The 12,708-nt window shown below is 41.9% G+C and overlaps 1 protein-coding gene across 1 annotated transcript; it reads right to left on the bottom strand.

The window, feature by feature from the left end:
* Positions 1 to 11,184: 11,184 nt before the first annotated feature.
* On the bottom strand, positions 11,185 to 12,472 carry LOC146716816 (uncharacterized). The gene is made up of 3 exons (XM_085434833.1): positions 12,088 to 12,472; positions 11,617 to 11,961; positions 11,185 to 11,351 (listed from the first exon to the last, which is right to left on the bottom strand). The coding sequence occupies exons 1-3, from the start codon at positions 12,470 to 12,472 to the stop codon at positions 11,260 to 11,262; spliced, it is 822 nt and encodes a 273-aa protein (XP_085290959.1). The 3' UTR covers positions 11,185 to 11,259.
* Between the last annotated feature and the right edge of the window lie 236 nt (positions 12,473 to 12,708).

The following is a 12,708-nucleotide window of genomic DNA, read 5'->3' as shown; positions in this document are numbered from 1 at the left end:
TACAAATCTTCCCTCTTAAATACTATTGTCTTTACATTATACTGCACCTGTTAAAATCTGTGTAGACAACACTAGATCATCTTGTACTTACCTATTGTAGTAAAAAGAATCAAAGCAGTCTGTACTCCAATCATTGTGGTGAAACACGCTTGTGTTGCACGGTTGGTGCCTTCCTACCCAAATGAAGGTTTACTCACAAGATCATCAAAGTGTACAAAGTGGAAATCATCATGATTGGCTGAAACACAGAAAATGCACTCCTCCAAGGTTCAGCAAATCCATGATCCATTTTGAGTTACTCTTAGACGCATATGTACCATTAGCTAGTGTTTTCTTTTATTTTGTCAGTTGTGACATGATAAGGTTGCAACTTAGATTTTGTTTATTGTGACAGTGATCATCATAATGTTGTTTAACCCTGACTGCAACATTTTCAGTAGTGCTGTGCAATACTGCATATTTTGGTAATGATCTGATACCAAGTAAACATAAAGCCGGTATTTTTGATACAAATACTGGTACCAATACTTTAAACCTATAAAGGCAGTTTATGAAGGGGAGAGCAGTGTGTCATGATTCATGAGTTAAATTATCATCAAATTCTGAACAGATTTTAACAACCACTAAATAACAGTGATTTTTACTTTCCAGCAGCCCGATCTGGCGGGGAGGTGTGGGAAGCCAGATCGGGCGCCCCCTTTCCGGCTCTCCTCTCTGCTCTCTCCTATCTAGTCCCTTTTGTCTTACTTCTCTCTATCACCTTTTCTATCCCTTTGAAGAAGTGAGGCTCCATAAATGCTAAAGGGGTAAGTATTAATTCTCAGTTGCAGTGAATAGATAGGAGAAAATAAACTGTAGAAAACTAAACAGAAGAAAGACTGAGGGAAATAACACATTCACATAAACCAGTGACACCATCCAGGGCCTGATCAACCCTGGCAGGGCCTCCTTGGGTGAGAGCGTCTAGTGATAATGGCTGAAACACCCGATGAATCCAAGGTCCACTACTGACGATGTGTCCCAAATGTTAATATGATAATCTAGATCAGATCTAATTTCCCCCCAAAGAATGGCAGATTAGCTTGGGTAAAAGAGCGAAAGTTGAGGCACACAACAATGTGTTCTGCTCGTAAAGTTTCTGGGCTTCCTTTCCTCATAACAGCCATCCCTAAAGATTCTCGCCATTTCAAGCAATGCATTATCAGGGACTGCAACATCTGGTCCTTTTACTGAATCAGTGATTTTTACTTTCCGGAATAATTCGTTAACACAACAAAACACACCACAAAACATGTATTTTGACACTGGCTTTTAGGAAATCTAATGTAAACCTGCCTGTTTTTAAACTACTTTCAGTCAACTTTTGTTGTTAAAATGTGCTGTCGGGCTATAAATGTCTGAACACAAGAGTTCTAACATTTTCCATAGCTTAAGGCATTTGTTTTTGTCATTTCCAAAGAGATCATTAATTTAACACAATTCAGTGGACTGCATCATGAACTTAGAGGATAAAAACAAAGTACTGATCCTATACCAGTACCATGAATGGATCAGTATTCAATATTTAGACTGATCCTCCCACCTCTAATTCTCTACTTCTATTTTTCAGTTTTCACTGAAACACTAATGTTCTTATTTATAAACCCAAACATTATGGCTAACAGCTGGATTTCCCCGTTTGAGTGGAGCTAGCCAAACAGCGAAAAGCCAATTACTGCTAAAGAGACAGAGAGTGACAGTGAACAGTATGCCCCTGGTTTTAACATAAAACTTATTGTTGCAGCCAAAGACAACATAAAAGTGATCTCCTTAAACTGATGATTTGTTTTAGTGTCCTTATTTTTCTTTGAGTTATTGATCCTGTCACTATAAGGTATCAGACAGGACGCTTTGCAGGCTCCAAACCACACAGCTGCATCACTGTGTGGTTTGGAGCCTGCAATGCGTCCTGTCATAGAACCCTCCAACGCATAGTGAGAGCTGCAGAGAGGATCATTGGTGTCTCTCTCCCCTCCCTCCAGGACATTTACAGCACCCGTCTCACTAAAAAAGCCCTTTGCATAGCGGCTGATCCCACACACCCAATGCAAAGCTTCTTCAAGCTGCTGCCGTCGGGGAGGAGACTGCGGAGTCTCCAGGCCAGGACCAGCAGGCTGAAGGACAGCTTCATCCATCAGGCTGTCAGGAAGCTTAACTCCCTCCCGATTCTGCCCCCTCTCCCCTCTCTCCTCCACGGTCTCACTGAACTCTGTCACACACACACAAACACACACACTCTCTGACTCACTCACTGGCCTGCACCAGTTACCAGTCACTTTGTGGAGCATTGGACTGCCATTACCTCATAAGACTTTGTTGTACACTTTCTCTTACCGTACATTACCAAATCTCCATTTGCACTATTTGCCTATTTGCACTACTCTGCCTGGCTTACACTCAATGTCACTTACCCATTATATTGTATATTATATAGCTTTCTTGTTATATGTAAAATTGTATTTATTTAAATTTTTACTTTTTAATTATTTTACTTGCATTTTTTAATCACTTTTATATTTAAATATATTTAAATGTTCATTTGCTATTTATCTAGGGAGTGAAGAGTAACGCAATTTCTATTCTCCGTATGTCCTGTACATGTGGCAGAATCGACAAATAAAGTTGACTTTGACTTTGACTTTGATCAGACAAAAAAACTGTCAGGTCTCAGTTGTCAGGAAAAAAGTTGTCAGGTATCAGACAAAAAAGTTGTCAGGTCTCAGTTCTCAAGAAAAAACATTGGACATTGGAATGCCCAGTGCAGTAGCAAATCACTCGTGCTTCACTGCACAAGCTGGACCCACAGAGTCTGCTAAGGTTTGTCACTGCCATATTACATATGATATTTATATAAACCCATTTAGAGTGAGGTCCATGTAAATTTACCATTCTCTATTTGTTTATCTTCTGACAACGTAAGATTACAAGTGCGCTCCAAAGCTTCCTTTGCCTGTTAGACGTGGGAAAGCTGCAGACCGTCAGGGAGTGTACGCTCCATCAAGCCCACAGAATAGAGCCGGACTGGAATTTGTCAGTTCATGAACTGATGGCATTCATTTCAATCCTGTTTGTAAGAGCAATCATGTGTCCTGTTGGTGCCATTGTGGATTGCTGGTCAGAAAGATTTCTGGTGCCAGTAATCAAAGAGACAATGCCCCGAGATAGATTCATTTCAATTATGCCACACCTTCGATTTGATGACAAGGACACACGGGCAGAACGGGTGAAAACAGATAAATTTGCAGTGATCTCCGACATCTGGACACGCTTCAACAAGAACTGTGCTAAGAGTTTCACTCCAGGAGAACACATGACCATAGATGAACAGCTGTTCCCTACCAAGGTTCGTTGTCCATTCACACAGTATATCGCAACCAAGCCAGACAAATTTGGGATCAAGAACGTGGTCATGAAACTGTTGGAGCCGTTTTTGGATGATGGGAGAAACGTCACAACAGACAATCTCTTCACTTCACTGTCACTGTCGCACAGACTGCTGCAGCGCAAAACGCCGTTATGGGGCACGGTGAATAAAGTCTGGCGTGAACTTACTCAACTTGTGCGGATGTATTCCGTAAGAGCAGCAACACGCAGGTGGTCAGTAGCGGTTTTCTACAATATGCTGGACCTGGCGGCGGTGAATGCCTACATTTTGTACAAGGCATGTACAGGGTGGACAGGCAAAAGAAGATTGTTTCTGAGTCTTCTAGCTCAGGAACTTCGTTGCCGATTCATGTAGCACAAGGAAATATTAGCACAGACGCAGGCTGCTGCAGCTGCTGTGCCAGGGACTGTAAAGACAACGCAGTGCCAGTGGAATTTACGTAAATTTGCACAGGGCTAGTAAATCTAGTAGTAGGGACTCGCACCAGGGGGAAAAAAGGCTCAGTAATTCTAGTGTTAAGGTGTGAAACAGCTGTGTCCTGCCTTTTGTTCCTGGAGAAGGTTTTTAACTGAGAGCCATGCTGGGCTCAGGGAGACTCTGCTGACAGTCTGTCCCGCAGTCATGCAGGGACTTCATCAAGCTTGGTTGTCTGTTCTTTGTGTGTTTGATTAAAGAATGTTAGCTACCGCTCACCGCTCGTCTGCAGGCTTTATTTAAATGGAAAACTTCCACAACAGGCAAAAAAAAAGCTTTTTGCTAAAAAAAAAAAAGATTTAGAGCAGAAGTTTTTTGCACTGCATTTTAAAATGAAAACATATTGCATTTATTTACAAGTAAAGACACACAGAGCAGGAAGTGTGTTACTGTTTTACATCCACAGACACACAAGAAAAGAAGCAGGCAACATGAGGTCAAGTTATGGCAATTTTATTTGTGTGTTTCAGTACATGTATTTAGATTAGAGTTTTTAAAAAACAAACAAACGTCCCAAGAAGAAGGATGGGGTGAAAGAAAGGTGGAGAGAGGAGGAAGAAACTATTGATGTCCTCAAACTCGATGCTGCTGGGTCAGTTCTTTCTCAGCAGTCTGCTCCAGAATCCCCTCCTGTCCTCGGCTTGCTTTTCTTTTGCCTTCAGTTCTTTTAAGGTTTTGTTGAGCTGCTCCTCGGCATCTTTAAATTTTTAACTGGAAAATGACCTGATGAAAACAGTACAAAGGTTAAAGTACCACATGTGCTGTAGTGAAAGCTGCAGCTGTTTTATTGATACAGTTAAAGACAAAAAAACAAAAGGATTAATCACCCATGTAACTGTGTCACTATATATCAGCATTAACAGGACCTCAGTTTGTATCTCAGACCTGCACAGCTTCCGTTTTAAACACTTGATGTACTCAGCTGCATAAAGAGCACATTTGAGTTTCTCTAACACAATTAAATAAAACCTGATGAAGGTCAAAGGTCACAGTTTTCACAGTTTTTTGCAGATAGTGTGTCATTTACCATAAAGTGATGCAGAGTTATTCATACCAGAGTAACCAGAGAGGATCATATATTTTTAAATATATAACTTTCTACAGGACTGAATATAATATCTTTATGTAAAAGTCCGGAGCCTCTGGGGAGTATCCGAGTATTTATAACATTACACAAACCAAAGGTCTCCATCACAGTGTTCATGAAATGCTGGGTTTATCCATCTCCTGGGGCGAGTGCTGAAGATTTCCCTGTGAGGAAGCTGCTGGTGAAGATCATGAGTCCTGCTTGATCAATGCGATGAGCTTCAGTCTTCCTGGTGTTTCTTAAATGATGCCTCTTTCAGTGGGTCAACAGAACTTCTGGCACAGGACAGCTGTGATGAAAGAAAGGGAAGAAGTTTCTCCAAACCTCTGGACCCAGAAACCCAGCTTGGTCCTCCCTCACTAGTTTCTCTCCAGGGTGAATGTAGCTGTTATACATAATATGGATTATTATTAAATGAAAATAACAAATTAGACTACACTACTGAAACCTTCTGCTGCTGTTTTTAAAGTTTCCATGTTACCAGGCAGTAGAGATTTAAACAGTTTTAGATCCATTACACTCACAGTCTTAAATGTCAAAATCTCGAAGGACAGCGTTATATTTTTGATATTAACAGTAACTCTGGGCTTCTGTGGAGTGTGTAGCCGATCTCATCGCTGTCTAAAAATGGATAAAAAACAGAACAAAAGAAGTGCTGAATCCTTCAATAACACAGACTATTAGAGTAGCAGCTGTCTGTGTGAAGCACTTGCTGCAGGGTTGCGCCATGAATGTATTCAGCTGCCAACAAAAAGCAGGACTCAGTGCGGGTAACTGCCATGAGTCTGACGATGTTGGGGTGAGACAGTCTCCTAATAAAACAGAAACATCTCCGAATAAAAAACAAAAAAATCACATTTCACCACTGTCGCTAGCTAGAATGAATTAGCCAGACAAAAATAGTACTGATTTGGTTTCGTACAAAACTAGCTTTCCTTCTCTGATATGTAACTTTCACAACATAACCGCAACTTAATATAACACAACTGTGGCAGCCCATGAATTTGGACATGTCATATTGACGTGTCCAAATTCATGGGCTGCATCCTCCTGAGGACCCGGCCTTCGCGGTCTATGTGGGCCAGGTCCTCAGAAGGTCGGGTAGGCCTTGGCTGTATCCCAATTCAGCGTCTGCAGCCTTAAAGGCCGCATTTTAAGGCCGATTACGTCACAGCGACACGACGAAGGCTGTCCCAATTCGAAGGCTGCTCGAAATGCGGTCCTCAAATGCGTCCTTCATTTCATTGAATTTTAAAGATGTGGCGGTGTAGACTTCGTGGCCCAACATATCCCAGAATGCATAGCGCGGCGGTGGGTGTGGATAATTTTCCTGGAAAAAAAAACGGCGGAAGAGGGGCGGCCGAAGAGTAAACTTTTAAAAGTAAGTACTGAATATTATGTTACTTATTTATGTGCGAATGTTTAATAACGAAGAACATTAAAACATTACTGTTGGCCAAATGTCGGCAAAGTTATGTGACATTAGTGACGTTTGTACTAACTTGGTTTTAAAGCCTTTACTTTAAAATATACGCCGTTCAATAGTTGACCTTAATCTTACAGAGAATGTGATGATTTTATGGATAATTAAATTAACTACTGAGACAAATTTAGTAATGCCAACATATTAAAAGAACAATATTTGTCTCTCATATATATAACACAGTTATATATACTGTGTCAAAGAAACCTGTCTTTGAGTGAAGATTTAAGGTGACAGGAAATATAAATAATATAAATAAATGCAGCTTGAATCTTTACTGAAGCTCAGTATTTTAAACAGAGTTCATTCACTGCTGTAATAACTAATAATGATTGAAATTACAACTTTAATATTGGCCATATTATATTTACATTTCCAAAGTAAGATGACTTTAGTCTCATGAACAACATTAGCTAATTGTTATTTACTAGGTAATCTTTTTTTTTTTTGGCCTGTCCCGTTTGGCTCCTTTGCCATCAGAATTGTTGTCTAAAGGCAAAGAAAGATGCCCAACGGATTTACTTTACCAAACTGACCATCCCAGCCTTGCCGTAATGGTCCATTTGATTCACCTTTTATTGTTTATTTTATTTTCACTTACTGAATACGGGACAGACTTGACTGGGGGAAAGAAGGGGAGAAAGAAAGAGGGAAAGAGAAACAGCTGAGAAGAGGGACGGGGGAGAAGGGCAAAAGACAAAAACCAACAGAACGGGCAGAGAAAAAAAATGCATATATCAATCACCTGGATCACCTGCTGAGAAAGAAAAAAGAAAGCAAGCAGAAGAGAACAAGAGTAATAGAATAAACAACATCACAATGATATATGGGAATATGACAGTAAATACTAAATGTTAAACATTATTGTGCAGCACATAAGATCAACAGAACACAGTGTGCTTTGAGGTAGGAGCCAAAAAGGGTGTAGTTTGTGGGTGTGATCACCCGTGTGTACACCTGTGAGCATGGACGCGCTTGTTTTTTGTTTTTTTAAAAGGTTCCTTCATGTAATAATCTGCTAGAGGGTGTGGGGGGGCCACAGCCCCGTCCTCCAGGGCGTGAAGCAGGTGTGGAGGAGATCAAAACTCCAGACATCCAGAGGCCCCCAGAACACAAGAGACCAAGGAAGACCAACAGAGGGGCAGCTGCGCCACTGTCCCAGAAAGAGCTGAGGAGAGTCCCAGATGAGGGCTCACTCAGCAGCCGCGGAGCAGAAGCCAGGGGGAGTTGCAGTGACGCGCCCGTGAGCTCCGCCGGCAGCCAGCTGCGCCTGAGTGACCGAGCCCCAGGCCGAGAGGCCGGGGGCACCCCACCTCTGAAGTGGCCCGAGCGAGCCCCAGGCTCCAGGCCCCGATAAGCGGCCGCCAAGGAGTGAGCCGGTGTGTACCTGGACGCCCATCCCCGGACACAAAGAACCACCAACGCACCGATGTCTGAGGGGGTCCGCCACTGGCAGGGGAAGTGGTGGTAGGGGGAGATAGGCCTCCAAACCTTGGAGGGCCTGAGATGTCCCCAGAGAGGTGGCGCCTGACTCCCAACCTGACATATAGACACAGACATACAGGCACACACAGATACAAACATCCATTCCCACCCTCATGCTCTCATATGCACTTACTCCACACTCAACCAGCGTGGAGACAGACATAAAGAGACGTTGTACACACGATCACACTCCCCAAGCGTACTCTACAAACCGGGTCTAGGTGCCCCCGCCCCTGGAGGGGGGAACTGCACCCAGACCCAGGTGGTGTTTCCCTTTTCCCTGCGGTGGGGGGAGGCAGACCGCCCCGACTCCGCAGCAGCAGGAAGGCTCCACACTCCAGACCGCAGTCGGACGGCCAACTCCTCCTCCTAGTCCTAGCCCCCCTGCTCCAGCAGGTCGCAGAGAACGGGGGTGAGAGAAGACTCCGAACCTCCCTCCACCTGCTCATTGTAATGTTGATGCATGTGTGTTCTAAGGTGCATTTAAAACCCAGGAGGGCTTGGAGCTACCTGCCAGAGAGCAGCAGGTAAGCGCATGGTCCCTCCTGCTAGCCCTCAATGTCTACGTGTATTTAAAATTGAGAGGTGGGCAACGATGCCAGGGGTGGGGTGTACACCCTGATGGTACTTTGGACTCCGTGTATCGTGCCCACCCCCAAGATCCTATATGTATGTGTAATGAGAGTGTGAGTAATGTGAATGTCTAAGTTGTGGGATAAAATTGAGGCAGAGGCAGCCAGAAGGGGACAGGGGGGGGGGGGGGGTAGCCTCCTCTGCACCCTGGTGACATACCCCTACTCCAAGGCCCTGCATGTGTGGGTGGTTGTGGTGGAGCGGGAAGAGGGAGGCAGCTGGAGATTTACTAGGTAATCTTAAATGACTGTTCAATACAGAAGTGAAGCCCAATAATCATGATTTCACAGTCAGCCTCAGATACTTATCAAATCAAAGCTCATGTACAAACAAACAAACGAATGAACAAAAGATTTTCTCCTTCATTTCTGTCAAACAAAGCTGTATGAAACGTTTCCAGCTGTTAGTGTCATGGTTGCTAGGCATCCAGGGCAGCGCGACGGAGGCTAGACCGTCCCATTTCACAAGCCTCTCACTTCCGGCCTTTAAGTACGCGGCCCTTGTGGACCGTTAAGGCTGCGCACTTTAAGGCTGCAGACCCTGAATTGGGATACAGCCCTTGTGTCGTTAGGAGCCTGAACCGCAGTAAAACTCCGGTGAGGTCAATGACCTTACGCTCTTCCACTGTCACACGTTGATGACGTATCTGGAAATCAATTCGGGTGGGACCAGTGTTGCCAACTCCTCAGTAAGGAAAATCGCTATTGGCTGTCCTAAAAGTCGCAAGAAGTCGCTAAGTGATGTCATCGCCTAATTTGCATAGTTGGTCATGCTAATGTAATTGTAACCTACGCTGTTGGAGAGAGAAATAACATCGTGTTAGAGGCATAAAGTCAGTAAAAAACGTCTTAAATGCATTTAGAATTTATTTAGAACTACAAATTAAATTTCTTTTAGCAATTATTGTTTTTTTAATGTCACAATTCCAACCCTGCTCCTTTATCCGGGCTTGGACCGGCAAAAGTGACCCGAAACAGGCACTCTGGTGGAGTTAGTGTGTGTGTGTGTAGTTTTAAACTTTATGGTCCACAAAACAGCATACCAGTAAAAGAAGAACTGACTGCGCTACAGTCAGTGCAGGAGCCCTGCCCTATTAGCAGCTGGGGAGGACTATCCTCCACCTGTGAGCGCTTTGGCACGGGCGAGGTGCCCACCGCAGCACCCGCTGCTTATTGAGAGTAAGAGCGATACGCACTTTCACGTCAAAAAGTCGTCATAAATAAGTCTCTAATAACGCCAGAAAAAGTCGCCAGATTTGTCGCTAGTTGCGTTTCAGAAATAAAGTCGCTAAGGTGGTCTGAAAACTCGCTAAATATAGCGACAAAGTCGCTAAGTTGGCAACACTGGGTGGGACATGACAACATCGCCACCTGCAGGAAGATTTTCTCTTTGGTACCTTGTGTTCTGATACCTGACAACTTTTTTCTTGAGAACTGAGACCTGACAATTTTTTGTCTGATACCTGACAACTTTTTTCTTGAGAACTGACGATGTCCTAAAATGTACACCGCAGACATGGCTACATGGAAGCCCTATGATAACTCGAGACAGTCCTGTGTCAGACACTTCTAAGTCTTAATTTTAATGGAAATTACAGATGTGGAAATTGGGCCCAGAATCATAACACTAGCAAAAGAACGTATTGAGGTAAAAGAGTGAAAAAATTGAAACAGAGAACAAGTGAACATACAAGTGTGATTTACTGGCTTGAAAGAAGCTTTCCATTAGCAGCCCACTTTAATGACATAAAACATGATATAATGTCCTTACGATTATTTAGCATTGAGCCCAGTCCAGCACCATCTAGGGAAGGAGATCATAATTTATTATTGAACAGAAGTGAGGCTTCCTGGATATTTTCTTTGCGGACTTTGTCACCCAAACAAACTGCATTATTTTTAATAGTGCACATCATGGAGTAGATGAAAGAGAGTTTTTAGCACAGATACAAACTAATTTTTAAATTTTAGTTTTTTAGAATTTCTGATATTTTTGGTCCTTCTTTGGATCTGTAAGTTAAAAATAGGTGTGTTCTCATTTCTTTCCTTTTGGTTTCTACAGGGTTGTTTACAAAACTAATGTTGTTATTCAGTTAAATTATTTGACCAATACTACACACCTGCGATGTGCCTAATAGTTATTATTTCTAAATTGTTTGATTGTATTCTGCCTTGGTAAATGGGAATCAATTAATTAAGTAATTGTGTGAAAATAGTTTCACCTTACCTGACGAAGGTCACCTGGACTGAAACATTGCAGTCTAACAAAAATAATGATAAGCGATAGAGTTTGCTGCGGTTATAATATGTATATATTTTTAAAAACATGTTTCTATTCTTATGGAACTGTCATTGATTCAGATATGCACAGCCATGCACAGTTAAAAAGTAATTGTTATTCCACAGTATGAACCTGAAAGCGATACATAATAGCTGACCTGTTCAATGTGAAGAAGAACACAAAGCCGATGTTGTGAAATTGTTCAGGATGCTTAAATGCATGCATTTTGTTCTTTTTGTTTTTTGTTTTTATTTTTTGCAGATATTAAAATGTAATAATACATATTATGACAATACTGTTAGTAAATTCTGCCTTTGAGCTATACAATGATTTCTGTATTCTAGATAAAGATATTCTGGGTGCTTAACTGAAGATGAAAAAGAAAAGAAACCATCAATCTCTTGATAGAATAAGGACTGCAATGACAATTACACAGAGAGCCAACAGCGTCCCAAGTACAATGATCACAGGGTCCCATTTTTGTCCTGGAATCAAAAAAGCACAGATATTATATTATATTATTTTATATTTCTGCCAGAGCAAAATCAGAAAGCAAACTATTTACTTCACATATTTTATGTAAATTTGCCAAAAAAAAAAAGTAATTTCACCGAAGGAGTGAATTTTAAAGACTCATTAAATAGTTCATAATAAACAACATAAAGTAATTATTGCTGCAAAGTTCAAATTTGATTTTTTGCTTTACTTGTTTAGTTGTAAAAAAAAAAAAGAAAATCGGTGACCACATACTTGTCTCCACTTGAGTTCCTTCACCAAACACGATCTCTCCACATGTGACCACTGCACAGTAGTAGATCCCAGCATCAGAGGAGTTCTGAATAGTTTTGGACAGACTGTGGACACAACGCCGTCCCTCTTGTTTTTGACTGTAGTTTCTGTGAGTGTAAATAATCGTGGCGTGGGATTGTCCTGATCCTGCTCTGAACCAGTACACTCTGTGTTCATCTGGGCACTCGCTTCTGTTCTCGTTGTTATTGGAGAAAAGTGAACACTGGAGAGTCACGGAGCTGCCTGGGTGGACTGACACTGCCTCCGGAGTTTGTTTCACGTAAACTGATTTCTGCTCACTGTGACCTGGGTTGTTTAGTAAAAAGCAGTGATAATGGAATTACAATATTTAAAAATATAATACCAGGTTTCCTCAAAGCATTTGTGATTACTAAGTGAGGTAGAAAGAAATGAACATATCACATAGTTTACCATTTACAGCCAAGTAGACGCTTGTATTAAAGGTCTGTGAATAAGCTGATCCATACTGACAGAAATATGTTGCTTCATCCTCTTTTTGGACATTTCTCATGGAAAGAAAATACAGAGTCTGCCCCTCTGATACTGAGAAACGACCGTTGTTAAATTCTTCACTCAGTGTTTGTTTTGTGTAAGATCCTGTAGCAACTGTCTGGATCATATATCCTGGGGATTGCTTAAACCAGTGAACAAATTTGCCGTCCTTCTCTGTAACCGGACACTGCAAAGTAACATTTTTACCAACTTCAACTTCAATCAAAGGGATCTGGTGGGCAGCCTCTGCGCTTTGAATCAGAGCTGAAGACACAAGACAAAAAGAGACAAAACCAGTAAACATTACAAATCTTCCCTCTTAAATACTATTGTCTTTACATTATACTGCACCTGTTAAAATCTGTGTTGACAACACTAGATCATCTTGTACTTACCTATTGTAGTAAAAAGAATCAAAGCAGTCTGTACTCCAATCATTGTGGTGAAACACCTTTGTCTTGCATGACAGATGCCTTCCTACTTAAATGAAAGTTTAGTCACAAGATCATCAAAGTGTTTCAAGTAGAAATCATCCTGATT

Source organism: Copadichromis virginalis, linkage group LG2 (genome assembly GCF_057382275.1).
Source record: "Copadichromis virginalis isolate Kocher_CV1m ecotype Utaka linkage group LG2, C_Virginalis_male_GT1.1, whole genome shotgun sequence".
Classification (NCBI taxonomy): Eukaryota; Metazoa; Chordata; class Actinopteri; order Cichliformes; family Cichlidae; genus Copadichromis; species Copadichromis virginalis.
The sequence above is the reverse complement of the archived record's forward strand: the minus strand, read 5'-3'. Positions and strand labels throughout refer to the sequence as shown.